The sequence below is a fragment of the Bombina bombina genome, chromosome 7, assembly GCF_027579735.1.
Source record: "Bombina bombina isolate aBomBom1 chromosome 7, aBomBom1.pri, whole genome shotgun sequence".
Taxonomy (NCBI): Eukaryota; Metazoa; Chordata; class Amphibia; order Anura; family Bombinatoridae; genus Bombina; species Bombina bombina.
In genome coordinates, this window is record NC_069505.1 from 121,296,052 (window position 1) to 121,319,602 (window position 23,551).

At 38.0% G+C, this 23,551-nt stretch overlaps 1 protein-coding gene across 1 annotated transcript in view; it reads left to right on the forward strand.

Moving 5' to 3' along the window:
- Positions 1-13,069, forward strand: part of SYT9 (synaptotagmin 9) — a 366,314-nt gene extending 353,245 nt beyond the window's left edge. The window contains exon 7 of the mRNA XM_053720281.1: positions 12,987-13,069. Within this exon, the coding sequence (XP_053576256.1) occupies positions 12,987-13,058 (72 nt within the window). The 3' untranslated portion in view covers positions 13,059-13,069. The remainder of the gene's footprint in view (positions 1-12,986) is intronic.
- The last annotated feature ends 10,482 nt before the right edge of the window (positions 13,070-23,551 follow it).

The following is a 23,551-nucleotide window of genomic DNA, read 5'->3' on the forward strand; positions in this document are numbered from 1 at the left end:
AAGATTATTCAAACTTTTTTTCTGAAGACCCAGTGCCATGATACCACATATTAACATATATATATATCTATATATTAACATAACATATATATCTATATATATATATATATATATATATATATAATCATATACATACTGTATGTATTAATAAATGCTGCAGTTGCTGCATGACTTACCCCCTTCCCTGCGCTTTAGTTCTGATGCCGTCTCTGACGGCATCAGAAGGAGGCTACAATTGGAGCATATGGAAGTGCGCTCGCAATGCTTCCCTGCAAAGCGAACATGGGCTCTTGTTCGCATTGCTGTTAACTTGTAATGTGCGCTGGTATTACAAAGTGGAGCACTAATATTGCTTTCTTGAAAGTGATATTTAGCTCTCCACTTGTAATCTAGCCCTTACTGTCCCAGGAAAATTGGGGCACTTGGCAAGTATATAATCATAAATATAAACTATTCTGTTTGGAGAAGTGTCGGGTCAGATAAAATTATAACTTTCAAACTTTATAATTTTTTTTTTTTTTTTAAATAGACCCGATTTTTTAATTACAAAAATAGACTTGTGTGTCGTGACCAAGTTAATTTTTAACTAAGTCATCTGACACCTTTTCGTTTTGCATACATTTAGCTCATAAGTGTAGAGACTCTGAGACACCTTCACAGTGTTTTCTGAATTTTTTCTTATGTTATTCTCTTCACAGTTAAACTGGTGACAGTTACTATTGCTAAGAAATATAACATTTGTCAGCTATTTTATTTTTTAACTTCTATCTATCACCCTATTATGGGCCAGATTACAAGTGGTGCACTTAATGAATTTGTTGCTCGTGTGCAAACACCACTGGAATTAAACTTAAATAAAAATAATTTTTCATGTTTTAAGGTATTTGAGTAGTAGTTTGTGTGTGTGTGTATATATACATACATATACTTTGTGTGTGTATATATATATATATATATATATATATATATATATATATATGCGCACTTATATATGTCTATAAATGTGTACATATGTTTCTATGTGTATATATATCTGTAAATACATATATATGCATATAAATACATAAATACATATGTACACACATACATATACAGTATATTTAATATACACACATACACATACACATATACAATATTAACCATTTCCATTCAAACACCTTGTCATATACCATTTACCTTTTAAACATGTATTAATATTTATATGATTAATGTTTATCAGATAGTGTACATATGAGTGAAACACTTTATTTCAAAGTATTCATGTTGTGTTTAGGCCTGTTAAGGAGGCCTTAGAGCAGGTTTGAAAACCCCTGCCACAGTTGAAGCTTAACCCCTAGCCCTCAAGAATACTGAGACAGGATAAAAGCATGCTTCTGTTTTGAGAATTATAAAGCAGCAGTGTTTGACAATGTTATGCAAGCTTGCGTTAGGAGCTATGCGGTGCTAACGAGCAGTTCTGTCTCACCGCTCACTTACCTGCAGCGCTGGTATTACAGGTTTTTACAAACCCGGCGTCAACAGGAAAGAAGTGAACGTAGAGCAAAATTGAGCTTCTTACTTCAATACCAGCGCTGCTTAAGTCAGCGGTGAGCTGGTCGTATGTGCTCGTGCATGATTTCCCCATAGACATCAGTGGGGAGAGCCAGCTGACAAAAAGTCTAACACCTGCCAAAAAGCAGCGTAAAGATCAGTAATGCAGCCCCATTGATTCCTATCGGGAAACACATTTCATGTATACACCTAACACCCTAACATGAACCCCGAGTCTAAACACCTCTAATCTTACACTTTTTAACCCCTAATCTGCCGCCCCGACATCGCCGCCACCTACATTATTCTTATTAACCCCTAATCTTCCGTTCCGGACATCGCCGCTACCTACATTATAATTATTAACCCCTAATCTGCTGCCCCCAACATCACCGCAACCTACATTATATTTATTAACCCCTAGGCCTCTAGTTATGAAACTCCATATTTTGCTGCATTCACCGGCCCAATACGCTCACCTAAGCTCACCTTACATCGCCGCCACGGACCTGAATACGTTCGCCAAAGTTATCAAGAAAGCTGTCAAGAAGCCGCGCACCAAGTACGGTGCGATGAGCAGTGGACTGTTAACTGACAGTCATCGATCTCGCTGCTCATCGGCTTCTTCGCAGCTTTCTTGCTAGCCTGTCACTAAGCACCCACACTATACTATACTGTTTTACCCCTTAAACCTCTGCTCCCAGAGCCCCCCGCAACTGAATAAAGTTATTAACCCCTAAACCGCCGCTCCCGGACCCCGCCGCCACCTACATTATATGTACTAACCCCTAAACCACTTCTCCTGGACCCCGCCGCCACCTACATTATACCTATTAACCCCTAATCTGCCCCCATACACCTATAAATAAAGTTATTACCCCCTAAACCGCCACTCCTGGAGCCCCTCGCACCTAAATAAAGTTATTAACCCCTAAACCGCCGCTCCCGGCCCCCACCGCAACTATAATAAATATATTAGCCCCTAAACCGCCACTCCCGGACCCCACCGCCACCTACATTATACTTATTAACCCCTAATCTGCCTCCCCCTATACCGCCGCCACCTACATAAAGTTATTAACCCCTATCCTGCCGATCCCGGACCCTGCCGCAAATCAATTAATTGTTTAACCCCTAAACCGCCACACCCGGAGCCCGCCGCCACCTACATTACATTTATTAACCCATATCCTGCCCCCCCTACACCGCCGCTACCTACATTACATTGATTAACCCCTAATCTACCCCCCTACACCGCCGCCACTATATTAAATGAATTAACCCCTAAACCTAAGTCTAACCCTAACACCCCCTAACTTAAATATTATTTCAATTAATCTAAATAAATATTCCTATCATTAAATAAATTAATCCTATTTAAAACTAAATACTTACCTATAAAATAAACCATAAGATAGCTACAATATAATTAATAATTACATTATAGCTATTTTAGGGTTTATTTTTATTTTACAGGCAAGTTTGTATTTATTTTAACTAGGTACAATAGCTATTAAATAGTTATTAACTATTTAATAGCTACCTAGATAAAATAATTACTAAATTACCTGTAAAATAAATCCTAACCTAAGTTACAAATACACCTAACACTACACTATCAATAAATTAATTAAATAAATTAACTACAATGATCTAAAATAAAATACAATTAAATAAACTAAACTATATTACAAAAACAAACAAACACTAAATTACAAAAAATAAAAAAAATATTACAAGAAGTTTAATCTAATTACACCTAATCTAAGCCCCCTAATAAAATAAAAAAGCCCCCCAAAATAATAAACTTCCCTACCCTAAACTAAATTACAAAAGTAACCAGCTCTTTTACCAGCCCTTAAAAGGGTTTTTTGCGGGGCATTGCCCCAAAGTAATCAGCTCTTTTAGCTGTAAAAAAAATACAACCCCCCCCAACATTACAACCGACCACCCACATACCCCTACTCTAAAACCCACCCGATCCCCCCTTAAATAAACCTAACACTACCCCATTGAAGATCACCCTACCTTGAGCCGTCTTCACCCAACCGGGCCGAACTCTTCATCCGATGCGGGCACAAGTGGTCCTCCAGCCGGGCAGAAGTCTTCATCCGATCGGGGCAGAAGAGGTCCTCCATCCAGCAAAAATCTTCATCCAAGTGGCATCTTCTATCTTCATCCTTCCGGCGATGAGTGGCTCCATCTTGAAGACCTCTGGCGCGGAACATCCAGCTCTACCGACGACTACCCAAAGAAAGACTGGTCCTTTAAATGATGTCATCCAAGATGGCGTCCCTCGAATCGGAATTAAGGTAGGAAAAATCCAATTGGCTGATGTAATCAGCCAATTAGATTGAAGTTCAATCTGATTGTGCCCGCATCGGATGTAAGGATTCCACTCCTGGTTTTCATTATTACCGCAGCTTACCTTCACTCACCTGTATTTAAGGCATGTCTCTGCACCAAACAAGTGCTTAGTTATAGTGTTCAGTACAGCTAAGCTGTTTGCACTGTTTGTTTAAAGCTGCCTGTTTATCGAGATATTGAATTCAGATAATATTCGAATTATTGGATTACAGATACCAGCTGCAGCTGGTCCATTAAAAGTCTCTATTTGTCTGACAGTACTGAAATCTACAGATTCCTACAGAACCTGCCTAAACAACCACTCTCAGGTTCCAGTTTGCTTAACACTGCGGGAATTGGTGCAGCCTGTTTCTGCGGTCCCTTCTGGGATTCATTTCACAGCTGAGTTCACACACAACCTACTATCTACCGGGACTTACCCAGGAAAATATCAAGTGAGTTACAACTTCAACTTACGTTCTGTCTGTGTACGGACTTTCCTGTTACATCCCCATACCGATAGTTATTCGGTAAGCGGCGATAGGAGTTTAGGAAGCCGCCTTCATTACAGCGCTACGTAACCAGAGTGACATCACCGAAAGGGAACGCCTTGGGAGTCAGTCACGCCCCTGCCTGTGGCTTCAAGTTTCACTGCGCTATCTCCCCGCAACACAGAAGGAATCACTGAAGCCTGTCAGCAACTGCAGGAGACAAGACCGCACACAGGCTTAGCCTGTCAAGTTAACAACAGAGTAAGTCGTGCTGTGCCTGTTCTAGTATTAAAGAGGAAAGTAACCATTTCATTCAGTTCTCATCTCACGCAAACGAATATTGCTACATTATAAAGTAGCCATATTCCACCTTATTGACAAAAGAAGTCATTTGAGAAACCTCACTCTGATACATCACAGCCTATGCTGAAACAATAGTCTGTTGCTCAGAGTGATAGATTCATATAATTAACATCTCTGGCTGTTGAGATCCTACACAAGATAAGCCATTACAGAATAACTAAGCCTTTATTATGGATCCAGCCGAGCTCCCACAAATTGTTTTTAACTTGTCCCAAAGGGTAGACCAACTCAGTCAGGGACTAAGAGAGTTACAACTGGAGAATGAGACTTTGCGAAAAGTCATAAAAGACGCCATCACTCCAAAACAGACAGCTCATGAGACTTCTCCTGAACCCTTTGTTGCTCCACCAGATTTCTTCCATGGAGACAGAAATCAATATTGACACTTCAAAAATGCTTGCCTGCTCAATTTCAGTCTCAAACCCAAGACCTATCCCAATGATAGGGTAAAATGTCTCACCATGATAAGTTACTTAAGGGGAGAACCCCGCATATGGGCTGACACCCTATTTGAGACCAACAATCCGGTCCTATCATCCTTCTCATCATTTCTTGACGTTATGGATGAACTGTATAACGATGCCAACCTGCAGATTACGGCTGAGAGCAAAATGAGGAAATTGAAACAAGGAACTAGACCCTCTATTCCCTATTGGGTTCTATTCCAAGATTATGTCATCAGCAGAAATGAATTACTCCATAGGAGATAAAGAATTACTGGCTATCAAAAGAGCGCTAGAATTCTGGAGACATCTTCTAGAAAGTACCTCCAGCCCCATCACAATATATACCGACCACCGAAACCTCGAATTCCTGCAAAACAACAAAACTTTATCTGCCAGACAGGTAAGATGGAGCCTCTTCTTTAGTCGATTTGATTTTCAAATTATGTACAGGCCAGGATCAAAAAATGGAAAAGCAGATGCGCTGTCCCGTAGAGATCCAAGACCCATTCAGCAACAAGCACCTAGTTGTATTTTGCCACCCACGAGATTCCTGGCTCTACTGTCTATTTCAGTTCAAGACTATGAAGCTGCCTTAGCTTCGGAGAACCGTACCCCATTGAACTCTCTAATTAGGAAAGATGGCTTTTATTTTCATGGCTCTAAGTTATATGTCCCAGAAACACTTAGAGCACAGATTATCAAGGAACACCATGACCCACCTTTACTTGGTCATGCAGGAATCAGACGCACCAAGGAGTTAATAACCAGAACTTATTGGTGGCCATCTATGGAAAGTACTATCAAGGAATACATTCAGCAGTGTAACAGTTGTATAGTATCCAAACCTGAGAGACAACCTCCATATGGACATCTTATGCCTTTGGAACTTCCCACATCACCTTGGGCTCACTTAGGTATGGATTTCATAGTTGACTTACCACCAAGCTCCGGACTCACAACCATTTTAGTTGTAACAGATCACTTCACTAAAATGGCCCATTTTATTGCTTATCACAAGTTACCTACTTCTTTAGAAACAGCACATTTGTTCTTGAACCACGTAGTACGATATCATGGTTTACCAACCGTTTTAACCACTGACAGAGGAAGCCAGTTCACCTCAAGGTTTTGGAAAGCACTCACTAAGACACTTCAAATCGAACAACAGCTAAGCACAGCCTTCCACCCCCAGACAAACGGCCAAACTGAAAGGTTAAATCAATGGCTCGAACAATATTTACGTTGTTACTGTTCTTTCCATCAAAACAAATGGTCATCCTTCCTCGCCATGGCCGAATTTTCGTACAACAACACGATCAATAGTACTACCAATTACTCTCCTTTCTTCGCGAATTATGGTTTCAATCCTAGATTCAGTATTCAACATTCTTCCTCAGAAAATACACCATCCGTTGATGAATTAATTCAAGGGTTGGCCGAAAACTTCCAGCATATACGCACCAACATTCAGCATGCACAAGCGTCTCAGAAAAAGTACTATGACTTAAGACGAAGAGCCTCCCCGAAGTATAAAGTAGGAGACTTGGTGTGGCTGTCGACAAAAAACATTAAATTATACCTACCCAGGAAAAAACTGGCCAGTTTATTCATCGGACCATTTAGGATTACACGTATTATAAACGAGAATGCTGTCACACTGGATCTGCACGATTCATTGGTAATCCACCCCACGTTCCACGTCTCATTGCTCAAGCCTTATGTTGGTCAGGTCCCTTTTATTCCTCTCCTTCCTCCTGATCCTGTACACCTGGACAGTAATGTCTATGAAGTTCAAGATCTTTTGGATTCAAGGTATTCGAATGGTGAACTTCAGTATCTTGTGAGGTGGAAAGGTTTTTCTTCCGAGGAGGACTCCTGGGAACCCCATACCCACATAGATGCTACGAGGCTAGTTGCGCGCTTCCATAGACATTTTCCACAGAGACCTAAACATCCAGCCGTGGTCGGCTTGCTTGAAGGGGGGGACCTGTAAGGATTCCACTCCTGGTTTTCATTATTACCGCAGCTTACCTTCACTCACCTGTATTTAAGGCATGTCTCCGCCCCAAACAAGTGCTTAGTTATTGTGTTCAGTACAGCTAAGCTGTTTGCACTGTTTGTTTAAAGCAGCCTGTTTATCGAGATATTGAATTCAGATAATATTCGAATTATTGGATTACAAATACCAGCTGCAGCTGGTCCATTAAAAGTCTATTTTTGTCTGACAGTACTGAAATCTACAGATTCCTACAGAACCTGCCTAAACAACCACTCTCAGGTTCCAGTTTGCTTAACACTGAGTGAATTGGTGCAGCCTGTTTCTGCTGTCCCTTCTGGGTTTCATTTCACAGCTGAGTTCACACACAACCTACTATCTACCGGGACTTACCCAGGAAAATATCAAGTGAGTTACAACTTCAACTTACGTTCTGTCTGTGTACGGACTTTCCTGTTACATCCCCATACCGATAGTTATTCGGTAAGCGGCGATAGGAGTTTAGGAAGCCTCCTTCATTACAGCGCTACGCAAACAGAGTGACGTCACCAAAAGGGAACTCCTCGGGAGTCAGTCACGCCCCTGCCTATGGCTTCAAGTTTCACTGCGCTATCTCCCCGCAACACAGAAGGAATCACTGAAGCCTGTCAGCAGCTGCAGGAGACAAGACCGCACACAGGCTTAGTCTGTCAAGTTAACAACAGAGTAAGTCGTGCTGTGCCTGTTCTAGTATTAAAGAGGAAAGTAACCATTTCATTCAGTTCTCATCTCACGCAAACAGATATTGCTACATTATAAAGTAGCCATATTCCACCTTATTGACAAAAGAAGTCATTTGAGAAACCTCACTCTGATACATCACAGCCTATGCTGAAACAATAGTCTGTTGCTCAGAGTGATACATTCATATAATTAACATCTCTGGCAGTTGAGATCCTACACAAGATAAGCCATTACATCGGATGAAGAGTTCGGCCCAGTTGGGTGAAGACGGCTCAAGGTAGGGTGATATTCAATGGGGTAGTGTAAGGTTTATTTAAGGGGGGATCGGGTGGGTTTTAGAGTAGGGGAATGTGGGTGGTGGGTTGTAATGTTGGGGGGGGGTTGTATTTTTTTTTACAGGTAAAAGAGCTGATTACTTTGGGGCAATGCCCCGCAAAAAGCCCTTTTAAGGGCTGGTAAAAGAGCTGGTTACTTTTGTAATTTAGTTTAGGGTAGGGAATTTTATTATTTTGGGGGGCCTTTTTATTTTATTAGGGGGCTTAGATTAGTTGTAATTAGATTAAACTTCTTGTAATATTTTTTTTTTTTAATTTAGTGTTTGTTTTTGTAATATACTTTAGTTTAATTATTTGTATTTTATTTTAGATCATTGTAATTAATTTATTTAATTAATTTAATGATAGTGTAGTGTTAGGTGTATTTGTAACTTAGGTTAGGATTTATTTTACAGGTAATTTTGTAGTTATTTTAACTAGGTAGCTATTAAATAGTTAATAACTATTTAATAGCTATTGTACCTAGTTAAAATAAATACAAAGTTGCCTGTAAAATAAAAATAAATCCTAAAATAGCTACAATGTAACTATTAATTATATTGTAGCTATTTTAGGGTTTATTTTACAGGTAAGTATTTAGTTTTAAATAGGAATAATTTAGTTAATAATTAAAATAGTTAATATGTATTTAGATTTATGTAAATAATATGTAAATATATGTAATAATATGTAAATGATATTTCAGTTAGGGGGGTGTTAGTGTTAGACTTAGGTTTAGGGGTTAATAAGTTTAATATAGGTGGCGGCGGGGTCTGGGAGCGGCGGTTTAGGGGTTAAACTTTTAATTTAGTAGGTGGCAGCGGTATAGGGGTCGGCAGATTAGGGGTTAATATATTTATTATAGTTGCAACGGGGTACAGGAGCAGCAGTTTAGGGGGTTAAAACTTTATTTAGGTGCGGGGGCTCCGGGAGCGGCGGTTTAGGGGGCAAATACATATAATGTAGGTGGCGGCGGGATCCAAGAGCGGCGGTTTAGGGGGTAATAACTTTATTTAGGGGGCGGCGGTATAGGGGGCGGCAGATTAGGGGTTAATAGGTATAATGTAGGTGGCAGCGGGGTCCTGGAGCGGCGGTTTAGGGGGTAATATATTTATTATAGTTGCGGCGGGGTACAGGAGCGGCGGTTTAGGGGATAATAACTTTATTTAGGTGACGGCGGTGTAGGGGAGGCAGATTAGGGGTGTTTAGACTCGGGGTACATGTTAGGGTGTTAGGTGCAGACATCTCCCATAGAAATCAATGGGATATCGGGCAGCAGGGAACATGAGCTCTCGCTGCTGTCAGACTCCCATTGATTCCTATGGGATCCGCCGCCTCCAGGGCAGCGGATTGAAAACCAGGTATGCTGGGCCGGAATAATGACGAGCATACCTGGTTGTTCTTTGATAACTTCCAAAAGTAGTCAGATTGTGCCGAACTTGCATTCGGAACATCTGTAGTGACGTAACCATCGATCTGTGTTGGACTGAGTCCGGCGGATCGTAGGTTACATCACTATATTCTACTTTTGCCGGTCTGTAGGGCTTGATAACTATGGCGAATCAGCCTCGCCACAAATACGCTGTGGAATTCCAGCGTATTTGCGGTTGATAGCTTGATAACTAGAGGCCTTAATCTGCTGCCCCCAATGTTGCCTCAACCTACCTACACTTAATAACCCCTAATCTGCCTCCCCCAGCGTCGCCACCACTATATTAAGAGTATTAACTCCTAAATCTAAGTCTAACCCTAACACCCCCTAACTTACATATAATTTAAATAAATCTCAATAAAATTACTATCATTAACTAAATAATTCCTATTTAAAACTAAATACATACCTATAAAATAAACCCTAAGATAGCTACAATATAACTAATAGTTACATTGTAGCTAGCTTAGAGTTTATTTTTATTTTACAGGCAAGTTTGTATTTATTTTAACTGGATAGTATAGTTATTATATAGTTATTAACTATTTAATAACTACCTAGCTAAAATAAATACAAATTTACCTGTAAAATAAAACCTAACCTAAGTTACAATAACACCTAACACTACACTATAATTAAATAAATTCCCTACATTAAATACAATTAAATACATTAAATTAAATTAGCTAAATCAAAAAAAACAAACACTAAATGTGAAAACAAAAAAACAAATTACAGATCTGCATTGCCCCAAAGAAATCAGCTCTTTTACCTGTAAAAAAAATACAAACAAACCCCCACACAGTAAAACCCACCACCCACACAACAAAACCCCCCAAATAAAATATTAACTAAAAAATCCTAAGCTCCCCATTGCCCTGAAAAGGGTATTTGGATGGGCATTGCCCTTAAAAGGGCATTTAGCTCTATTGCAGCCCAAAGCCCTAACCTAAAAATAAACCCACCCATTACACCCTTAAAAAAATCCTAACACTAACCCCCGAAGATTCACTTCCCAGGAGAAGTCTTCATCCAAGCGGCAAGATGTCCTCAACAAAGCCGGCAGAAGTGATCCTCCAGACGGGCAGAAGTGGTCCTCTAGACGGGCAGAAGTCTTCATCCAGACGGCATCTTCTATCTTTATCCTTCGGATGTCTTCAAGACATCCGACGCGGAGCATCCTCTTCTCAAACAACGGCTTCTTTGTAATAAATATCTCTTTAAGTGACTTCATCCAAGATGGCGTCCCTTAGATTCCGATTGTCTGAATTAAGGTAGAAAAAAATCCTATTGGCTTTACTTGCCTGTAAAATAAAAATAAACCATAAGATAGCTACAATGTAACTATTAGTTATATTCTAGCTAGCTTAGGGTTTATTTTACAGGTAAGTATTTAGTTTTAAATAGGAATAATGTAGTTAATGATAGGAATTTTTAGTTAGATTTATTTAAATTATATTTCAATTAGGGGGTGTTAAGGTTAGAGTTAGACTTAGGTTTAGGGGTTAATAAATTTAATATAGTGGCAGCGATGTTAGGGGCGGCAGATTAGGGGTTAATATTATTTAACTAGTGTTTGCGAGGCAGGAGTGCGGCGGTTTAGGGGTTAATAAGTATAATGTAGGTGGTGGCGATGTCCGGAGCGGCAGATTAGAGGTTAAAATTTTTATTAGCGATGCGGGAGGGCCTCGGTTTAGGGGTTAATGGGTAGTTTATGGGTGTTAGTGTACTTTTTAGCACTTTAGTTATGAGTTTTATGCTACAGCATTGTAGTGTAAAACTCATAACTACTGACTTTAAAATGCGTTACGGATCTTGGAGGTAGAGGGTGTACCACTCACTTTTTGGCCTCCAAGGACAGACTCGTAATACCAGCTCTATGGAAGTCCCATAGAAAAAAGGGTTTACGAAGTTTACATAAGTCGGTTTGTGGTAAGGCCAAAAAAGTGTGCAGGCCCCTAAACCTGCAAGACTCGTAATAGCAGCGGTAGTGAAAAAGCAGCGTTAGGACCTGTTAACACTGCTTTTTCAGCTTACCGCAAAACTCGTAATCTAGCCGTGTGACAATCCTTTTCTAAAACTGCATTTAAGTATACTCGAGAAACATTGTGCACATGTTTTTTTTATTTAAAGGTACATGAAACCCATTTTTTTCATGATTTAAAAAGAGCATATAATTTTAAACAACTTTCCAATTTACTTCTATTATCTAATTTGCTTAATTCTCTTGGTAACCTGTGTTTAAAAGCATATAAAAATAGGCTCAGTAGCTGCTGATTGGTGGCTCCACATAGATGCCTCGTGTGATTGGCTCACCCATGTGTGTTTTGCTATTTCTTCAACAAAGTATACCAAAAGGGGCCGATTTATCAAGCGTCGGGCGGACATGATCTGCTGTAGTGGATCATGTCCGCCCAACATTGCTAAATGCCGACAGCATACGCTGTCCACATTTAACATTGCACAAGCATTTCAATTGAAATGCTTGTGCAGTACCGACCCCTGCAAATTTGCGACCGCTAGCATTGGGTGTCAATCATCCTGATCGTATCTGAATGGGATGATTGCTGTCCGCCGCCTCAGAGGTGGTGGATAAGTTCAGGAGCAGCGGTCTTAAGACTGCTGCTTCTTAACTTAAGTACTTACGTACGCTTGCGTGGAAACTGCTACATTCACAGCTTGATAATTCGGTCCTAAAGAAGTAAATGAAATAACAGAAGTAAAGTGGAATGTTGTTTAAAATTGTATTCTCTATCTGGGCTCCATTTAGAAAGCTGTTGGGAAGCTCTGAAGTTCTTTTGGTGCAGGCTCATTCATGCAACCATACAACCTCAAGTTAAGAAGCAGTGGTCATAAAACATTCTGGACTGATTCATCTGGTATGATTGACATGCCCTGCTCTTGCAAAGTTGGTTGCTTGGGAGCAGGAGGGGCGATTACTTGTGCACTCTTAAATGCTACCAGCAGATGCTGCATCACTTCCCTATCTGGGAACCTTGTGTGCCCACATGTTCATAAATGTGGGTCTATGTATTTTATCCTGTTACAGGGGTTAAACACATAGTAAAAGAATGTAATTAAAACATTTTTTTTAGTAAAGTGTAAAACCTTTCAGCTGATTTATTGAAGCTCACAGAATGTCCGATTCTCAATTCCCCCCCCCCCTCTATCTATATTTTTATACTTTTTGAGTATATATAGTGTTACTAAATATATATATATATATATATATATATATATATATATATATATATATATATATATAATTCAAGACTATAGCTAAGTATTTTACAGTGTATGAATAGTATAAATATACTTTAATATGTACCCTCTTTTTTTGATTAGTGGTCATCTCAGACTGCACCAGCTACAAACAACGGTTCATGCAATTCCCTGAAAGGACCTCCTTCTCCTTGAAGAAAGAATAGCACAATGGTCTAGAAGAATTTGCAAGAAGTGTCATTAAAAAATATGACGGAGCTCTGACACGAGCGTTGCCGCGTCCTTCTGCGCCAGATGTAGAGAGCACGGACCGAGGATTTGTGTGTTTTGTGTTGCTTTGTTTTCTTCTGATTTTTTTTCCTTTTGGCTAATTCAGATATCATTGGAATTGGAATATTTTTCCCGCAGCATGCTGGTTCGTTTTCTTCATTGTTTCCTTCTCATTTGACCTAGTTCTGTAAGACTTTCCTTGTTTTGAAATAACATTGTTTTTTGCATATTCACACAGAAATGGACTTTTGAAACTTAATTTATATTCTATTTAGCATTAACTGTTTGGTTTCCAGAGAACGCTGCAGCATCTTGCTACACAAAAAAAAAATAAGTGACACTCCTCTGGAATGCAGGATGTTAATGTGGCTCTGGCCTAGATTCACTAATCTATTATTTGCTTGAGGTTATTAGTTTATTATGAGATTAAAGGGACATGTAGTTTTAAATAACTTTCAAATTTACTTCTGCTATCTAATTTGCTTTTTTCACATGGTATCTGTTGTTGAAAAGCATATTTTGGTAGGTTCAGGAGCAGTAATGAACCAGTGGGAGATAGCTGCTGATTGGTGGCTTAAAAAAAAAAAAAAAAAAGCATACTTGGGTATGCTCAGGAGCATCAACATACTACTGGGATCTAGCTGTTGATTAGTGGCTGGATAGTTATGCCCCTTTTCATTGACCTGAAGTGTTCAGGTAGCTCCTAGTAGTTCATTACTTCAATAAAAGATGCAAGGAGAATTAAGCAAATTTAATAAAAGAAGCAAATAGGCAAGTTGTTTAAATTTTAGGCTCTATCAGAATAAAAAAAATGGGATCCCTTTGAAAGTGCCATTATAGTTAAGTATCACATGTTCTTCATTAGCACATGTCATTTTAACAGTAGTGACCCTCAATGCTATGGGGCCAATTTATCAATGTGCGGGCGGACATGATTTTTTTGTTGTTATTTTTTTGGTTAATTCAAATTTGCCAAGAACATTGCATTTTACCTCTCTCTTCATCTCCACCTTATATATAGGCCACTGATGTGTTATTTTCAAGCTATTTGCACATAAAGTACATTTAACAAACTATACAATAACAGTTGGATTTAATTATTTTCTCCCTTGATTATTAACTGATTTGTTTGAAATCTTGCTGGAACTGGCTGTAAAAGATACACCACATTAGCTGGGTACAAACCTCCCTGACTCGGTTTGTTGTTAAGTGTTAATAATATTATATACACAGAATGTTGTGACCACTTTTTGTTAGAAATTGGAGATATGCTAGTTTCCTTCTGCAAAGAATACTGTTGGAAAATCAAAGAAAATGCATGCCAGTATACTGGTGTTCTGCCAGAGTAACTAACCCCTCAGAAAAAGTGACCCTAGCACTATGCATGCACTATTTTACGTCACCGCATTCCAAAACTGTATGACAAATATGTTAATTGGAATGCTGTGACCTCAAACAGCACATGCAGAGGGTAGCTTTTTCTGACATTGCTCAAACTATGTCTCTGTAACTGTTTGCTTATCAGCATGCACAGTCACATAGGTAGCTTTATGTGACAGATATTTTCAATTGTTAAACGATGTCTGCGCATGCAAATTTCTGGAGGCAGGTGAAAATAAAGGCTCCACATTTCTAACACCTACAAGTTTTCACTACAAAACTAAACGGTGAAAAAAAATGAAACAGAATTTCACTACAAAGGGATCACAGTTACGCTGCTCCCTTTAATACAAAATCATAATGAAGAAGAATTAACATAACGTTCTGCAAACCAAATGGTTAAACATCAAAGCAAATTAGATTTTTTTAAGAAATACAGCAAATCCCATTATCGTATAACAAATGAAAATATACGTCAGAACAAGCTACCTCTGTGACTGCGCATGCAGGTAAGAAAACAGTCACAGAGGCATAGTTTGAGGAATTGCTCTTCCGTCAGAACTCTGCATGTGCTGTCTGAGGTCACAGCATTTCAAAGATGTTTTGTCATACAGATTTGTAATGCGGTGACTGCAAATAGCGCATGCGCAGTGCTAGGTTGCTTTTTCTGATGGGTAGCTTTTTTGGACGGAGCATTTAGCTGAGTAATAAAGTTAAATTCTAAATGACAAAAGCACCTTTTGGTATTGTATGTGTTATTAAGCAAGCTTTAAACTTCATGATCTTACAATAGTATTTTACTTTGTTGCTTTTAACCCTTGGCTGCAAGAGAGGGCTGGTGTAGCACTCTTTAGATGCCAAAGAATTGAAGGGAGGTAGATGTTAGACCTAAAATGTGGGCATTTTAGACTTAAAGTACAATTTGTTCTCATTGTTTACAAAAAAAAAAGATTTCTTCAAAAGCAGTATTAGAAAATGTTTATTTGAATTATTACTTTTCAAACTCTTGTTGTGAGCAGTGTTCCCTTTAAGGCCACATTTTGTGAGCAGTTCAGCAGTGAAACAGTTACGGCAAGATTACAAGTGGAGCGGTATTTAATGCTCCCATTAGCGCGTTAACTCCGCTAGAAGTAAGCTTTTTGAACGTGTCGGGTAGAGCTCGCATTACAAGTTGAAAGTAAAAAGTTTTCACTTGCGCACTAAACCACATTAACGTATTCCCCCATAGAAGTCAATGGCGCAAAAAAAAGTGGAAAAATAACCTAATACCCGATCGCATATTTTCAACCCTACATGAAAATATTAATATTTCACATTCCAATGTTCTTCACAAAGCAGAACATGTTCTATTTATTCATAAATACATATTCTACATATATATCCATACCTATTTATATAGACGATTATATATATATATATATATATATATACATTGCAGTCTATGAGTAAGGCTCTATAGGAGCTGAAACGCGTCAGACATAGCCCACCACCTGTGCACCTAACAGCCCTCATCTATCTGGCCATGTTACTATCTATGCCTGCAAGTCAATATTCCACAAGTTAATACTTCACAAGGTATTTGCAGTGCCACTGTGTGTATGTTTTTATACGCTATTTCTTCAATAAATGAACCTGTTTTGAGCATCCTGTCCGGACACTCGTTTGTTTTCTATATATATATATATATATATATATATATAGGAATACTATTAAAAAATACATAGAACTTATCTTGCTATGTGTAGAACATTGGAATGAAATATATACAGTTAATACACAGAATAACACTTTATCAAATATGCATATTGCTTTGTCATGTTTTTATCTACTTGACTTTAAAGGGCTCCAATGCACTTATATATTACACACATGTATACTGTACATACATATACATATTTAGACATGTATATATATTTATGTAGCTCTATGTTAAAACTCTTTGCAGTCCTTTGTTTTCCAACACCTGAGAGCTCATATCGTTGAGTCCTTATAACTTTTCCATGCAATATTTTTTAAAATAATTTTTATTAGATAGTGTTATTATGATTGCAACTGAACTTTTAAATGTATTTTTGATGTGTTTTTTTAGACTTTTTTGTTTCACAAAAGTTAACCAGAGTTCTGAGCTCATGCTGACCAGACGCACGTTAAATTCAGTTGCGCTCAAGCGATTGCATTTACTTTCAACTTGTAATATGAGCACTACATCCGGCGCACGCAAACAGCCGTGATAAACTCCTTTAGCTTGCGCATAACCGTTAGTGCTCCACTTGTAATCTGGCCCTTAATTTGGGAACCACACCCTGCAGTTAGTAAACACTACACAATGCAGACAACAAGGTATGGTTTCCTTATTAACTCTGTTTCACTGCTGGGCTGCTCACAAAATGTGGCCTTAGATGGAACACTGGTTGTGAGTATGTGGGTATGTATATACTTTCTCAAGGCATTGTAATCACTTTTAAACTAAAATGTTGATATTTTTTTCTGATGTTCTCTCAAATTAGAATTTCCTTATTCCCGCTTTAAGGGGGAAACATATGCAAAATTCATATGTCAGAATATTATTCAAACATTTTTTATTACAGCCCCTGACATATGTATATTTCATAAGTGTCCTTACTTAAGGCAGCTATATGTCAACCCATTATCAACCATGAATAATAATAAGTGGTGTCTCTGGAGGAATCAGGGGTGGGGTAGTAGCTCCCCCAGCATAATAGCTGCCACCCATGTGCCCCCTTAACTGTGATCCCCCCTTTTATCTAAACACTGCTCTGCCAATGGCTTCCCCAGCCCCACCCAGTCCTGTCCGCTCACCACCTAGTCCAACCCTCCAACCATTACAAGTCCCAACCCAGTCCAATGAATCCACAACACGCCTGGTCTCGGCCTTTACATTCCAGCCCCAATCACTGTGGATCCTGCCCTGACCCTCCAGTTGCCGCCCTGCCCCTAAGATGATGGTGTGCGTACAACAAGTCCCAACCTATTATCACCTTCTGGCGACTTCATTGATAATAAAGGGGTTGAAAAACTATGTGTTTTATTAAAGTGGGATGGGGAGGACATTACATTATATTCACAGTTATGCCAATGCTGACAATTTAATATAAATTAGATTGTAATCCCATTTTTGTTAAAGATTACATAGGAAATTAGTTATTTAAAATAATATAAATGTGTATACTTCTCAAATTTACAATATCACTAAAAGTGTGGAAAAGCTTTGCTAATGTTTGCCCACTGGTTCTTAGGTCCGTGACCCAGTGGGGTAGGAGAGAGAGCCCAGTCCTTTCTAAAGGGTGTTAAAGGGACAGTCTAGTCAAAATTAAACTTACAGTACATGGTTCAGATAGGGCATGTCATTTTAAACAACTTTCCAATTTACTTTTATCATCAAATTTGCATTGTTTTTTTGGCATTCTTTGTTGAAAGCTACACCTGGGTAGGCTCATATGCTAATTTCTAAGTCCTTTAAGGCTGCCTCTTATCTCAAGGAATTTTGACAGTTTTTCACATGTAGTCAGCGCTGGTTCATGTGTGCCATATAGATAACATTGTGCTCACTCCCATGGAGTTATTTATAAATCAGCACTGACTGGCTAAAATTCAAGTCTGTCAAAAGAACTAAAACAAAGGGGTAGTCTGCAAATGCTTAGATACAAGGTAACCACAGAGGTAAAAAGTATATTAATATATAACAGTGTTGGTTATGCAAAACTGGGGAATGGGTAATAAAGGGATTATCTATCTTTTTAAACAATTAAAATGTTCAAGTAGACTGTCCCTTTAAACTAAGGCAGGAACACCCTTGTATCTCTTTCCCAAATGTAAACAATCCTTCCAATGTAAAATACAATGAACTCTATCAGCTGCTTGTCTGAGTACACTGTCCCTCTAAATATAATAAAGTGTAGTATGCTTATAATTTGATATCCCACTAGCATGGCATAAGAATGTGAATAGAACTGCAATGAGAATGGGTTATACTTTAATTAACCAAAATCCCACACATTGATTTTGTTTCTCACCGTTATATCTCTTTAAGCCCTGCTATGTCTTAACTCAATAAGAATAAAACTCTGCTGTCCCTCGTTCTATGGGAGCAGTGACCAAGCTCTGCACTGCAAGAGGAGACAGAAATCTCAACTCCTGGCACTGCCTGCCTGTTCCAATCTAGTGTATTGTAGGTGGTGCATGTTTTACTGTCCGCCATGATATGAATGGAGATATTTCATTAAAACTTTCCTAATTTTATATAAAGTCTAACTCTTATAAACACAAGTTAAATGTCCAGTGTTTTATTTATATAGACCTAGTATGTTTAAATATATTTGTACTTAATAAAATGATGTACTGTAAACTACAGACTAATCGTCTTTAATTATTCCAGACACCCGTTTTAGATTATTCCTGTTGTTCGGGTATCTAGATTTGTATTGATTCCTGGTAAACTGCTAAGAAATATCTACAACTAAATGAGAGGTGACACTTCGGCTTATTTCCAATATACAGTCATGTCCTTGATAATATCATAGTATAACAGTGTGTGAAAGGTAAGCGCAGGAGGTGTCTAGCCTCTTTTCAAAATAAGCTCCTCACTAGCTTATAGGAGATAAGAGATTGAATTTAGTGCAGCAATAAAAGGGCGCTTATACAGCTGACACTGTATAAAATGATATAGGACACAATAACACAAATAAATAAAATGCTAAAACACGTTTTCTAAAACTTATAAAACACTTAAAAGCCACAGAGTCCAGTTTCAAAACCACCCTTTTCACTTTGGCCAACATTTGCCTGTATAGTGCTTTATACTTTTTTTTAAACGTCTTTTAGCATTTTATTTATTTGTGTTGTTATGTCCAATACTCTTATTTGGACATTTGATTTTGTAAAATAGCCAGCTGATTTAAGGGAGACGTCCCTATATGATATTTTATGTTTTATGTTGATGAAACGAATATCGTTTATATTGTTAAATAAATCCTCAATTATAGACCCATACGTCATTATTGTAGGAAATATACATAATAGGAGTTTTTGAAACACACATATATATATATATATATACAAAATACGAGTTTGGAGACATATATATAGATATTTAGTATTAACAGTGTCAGCTGTATAAGCGCCCTTTTATTTCTGCACTAAATTCAACTTGATAATACCCTCTCAGTACAGTAACAAGCTAGAAGTTTATGCACTCATATAGGGATGGGTGGGACACAGAAGTCAGTTAATATATCGGAGCCTATTTAGCAAGCTCCATATGGATCTTGATGCCCCGTGTTTCTGGCTTGCCAGAAACACAAGTTATGAAGCAGCGGTCTAAAGACGGCTGTTCCATAACCTGTCCGCCTGCTCTGAGGCGGCGGACAGACATCGCTGGAAATCAACCCGATCCAATACGAATGGCTTGATTGACACTCCCTGCTAGCGGCCGATCTGCAGGGGTCGATATTGCACCAGCATTTCACAAGAACTGCTGGTGCAATGATAAATGCAGAGAGCGAATGCTGTCGGCATTTTTCAATGTGCAGCAAACATGATCCGCAATATCGGATAATGTCCGCTCACACGTTCTTAAATAGGCCCCATCATGTCCATTTAGTTGTACTGAAAAAACATACTAAACACACTCTATTTTTCTTGAAAATATCTATATGTAAAAAGAAAAAAATATAAATAAATAAAGTCACATGCAATTTAATGTAATAAATATATCTCTCATTATTCCAATAGGCCATCTTCAAATCAAAACTGATAATGCCTTTTGTGCAAGAGATAAATAACACTGAAATAGCAATACTTGTTTTAAGGTACAAAACTTGTTATTTGATCGAAAGTTTTCTCTACTTACAACATATTTTCTTAAAAAAGTGGAGGGGCTTCCATGATCCATCCAATCTAATTAGGAGTCACAGAATCCTGTTTTAATCAGGTAACAAACCAACAGAGTATTGTTTATAACTCCAGTTCCTCTGGTTGTACATTTTCCCAGAGCTCTGCGGTAGCAAGTGATGTCATCTGTAATTTAAACTGTCACTGTCTTAGCAGAGCAGCTCAATCACCTCTATTTCATACAGGATATTTACAGTACCCTACAAAAAATGTCCCCCAAAAAGACACTACTGCTTCAGTTTGTTACTAACAGCTTTGCTAAATAAAAATACTTAAATCTGACTTAATCTTCTCTGCACCTTTTATGGGGTTCCACAAAGGATAGCTAAATAATTTAATTCTTACATTAATCAACATGTTTCACTCATAGAGCTTTTCGAGTTTACATAAGAATACTTCATTTGGAACTTATATAGATCAGTCTAAAATGGTTGCTTAAATATTTGCAATCTCTTTTTAAACAGTAAAAATCATCTTCAGCAGTCTTTAGAGCTTCCCTGAGAAGGCCCCTCATGGGGTCACTATCCCCCCATTTCTAACACAGGGACAAGTGGCCCCTTCTTCAAACCAACAAGTGTGTCCCCAAATAGACTCTTTTAACATCTCCCTTTCATAGTACTACCCACTTTTTTAGGGAGGTGTGTAATAATAATAATACAAAAAATATCATATCACATAGTTCCATCCTAACAATACATCAGCTCAGTAAAAACTCAGTGAAAAAAAATTACCTTAATTTATCTTATCAAGTGTGGTTATACTCCATCCAAACATGACAGCAATGTAAGGAGGCACCTTCCTTTTAGGTTATCCATCAGCCTGGGGTCGGACCTACTGCAAGCAGATCAGTGGCTAAAAGATCATCACCTAGTCTCAACTGCATCATGTAAGTAACGCAATGGAGCAACTGAGAAAACAGGATGTTTATATATCACATCACAGTAAGAGCAACATTAGTGCCCTGGAGTGTGGATATCATTAGTATCATATAAGGGTCAAATATGTCTAAGGAAACAACCCTGTGTCATCTAATCATGCAGGTTTATCACTGGGATTTCCAGATAATATCATCCCTGGTGCTCTGAAATGTGGATATCACCTGGTTAAATATCAGTTTACATATAAGCACTTCATGGGTAGCAAATGTTTCCCCACATGAGGAAGTCAAAGCTATAATGATCCTTACAATCTAATAGGCAACAACTTATAAGGTCCATAGACCCCACATCACCATCCGCTTAATTTCCGAGGTAACATTGCCACCCAATGTGGGTATTCAGTCCTTTCAGAGCGAAAGAGTCCAAGGCTTTTAGTGCGCGTCTGGTTACCACATGAGCAAAAACATTTTCAACTTATAATACCCGTAATATCCGACGAACAAAAAGTTTACTTCTAGCAGAGTTAACGCTCGAGAAGGAACGATAAATAGCACTACACTCGTAATCTGGCCATTTGTAGGGAGTTGTGAAGTCCTTGTCTAGTTTCCCCAATCACCGTTAGGGAGACGTTAACCAGGGTCATAAGAGATAGATTGACTGGTGGGCCCACAGAAGGCTATACCAATTATCTTGGGTTGCCATGATCCCCGTTCAGAGGAGTATTGCCTGACAAGGCCCACAGAAGGCAGAAACAATTGTCTGGGGCTGCCTGATATTTCGGGTATGGATTGTTACTTTTAGACAGGATCAGACTGCTAAACTTTGTGAAAATTCTCCTTTGTGAAAATAACAATTGGTTTTAAAAGGACTGCTCCCATGTGGTAACTTGCCAAAGAACAAGCTACTTAGCTGTTGTTCATTTGTTGTTGAGTGCTTCTCACTCTGTGTAAAAAAACTTTTTAAGCAACTTTCTATTTTTCTCCTATTATCACATTTTCTTCGTTCTCTTGTTATCTTTAGTTGAACAGGCTGCAATGAAATCTTTGGAGCCGGCCTATTATTTGTTCAGTACCCTGGATAGGGCTTGCTGATTGGATGGCATTTAGCCATCCAATCAGCAAGCACAACAAAGGTTCTCAACCTAAAATGGGCCGGCTCCAAACCTTTTATTCCTGCTTTCTCAAATAAAGTTAGCAAGAGAATGAAGAAAAAATTATACTAGAAGTAAATTAGAAAGCTGCTTAAAATTGCATGTTCTATCTGAATCATGAAAGAAAATATTTGGGTTTAGTATCCCTTTAAGTTCTACTGTAACACAATTTCTTGACCAAAAGTCCTCTACTGAGCATGGGCAGTAAACTGACTGCAGCTCTTATACAGTAGGTGTCTCCTAGCAACACTTTAAATTTTAAGCCGTTTTTCTTGTAGTGACCATATACCCCAAATTAAGTTACAAAAAGAAATAAAAGTTAAAATCCATTTAAAATTATAAATAATATATTTTGCAATAATTTCTATTAAGCATATCCCACTGCTTAGTGCTTTTTTATTACAACAGTGAAACAGACTGTTTTATATTAATTTATCCATTTATGATGATAGATAGATACATAGATAGATAGATGGATAGATGATAGATAGATCTAGACAGACAGACAGACAGATAGATGATAGATAGATAGATAGATAGATAGATAGATTATAGATAGATATATTATAGATAGATAGATAGATAGATAGATAGATAGATATATTATAGAAAGAAAGATAGATCTAGACAGACATACAGATAGATAGATGATAGATAAATAGATAGATAGATGATAGATAGATAGATAGATAGATAGATAGATCTAGACAGACATACAGACAGACAGACAGACAGATAGATAGATAGATAGATAGATAGATAGATAGATAGATAGATAGATAGATAGATAGATAGAAAGATAGATAGATTATAGATAGATAGATAGATGGATGAGAGATATATAGATAAAGACAGATGATAGATAGATAGATAGATGATAGATAGATAGATAGATGGATGAGATATATATAGATAAAGACAGATGATAGATAGATAGATAGATGATAGATAGATAGACAGACAGACAGACAGATTATAGATAGACAGACATATAGATAAAGACAGACAAATATATAAATAGATTGATAGATAGATGATAGATAGATAGATAAAAAGATAGATAGATATATTATAGACAGATAGATAGACAGACAGATGAT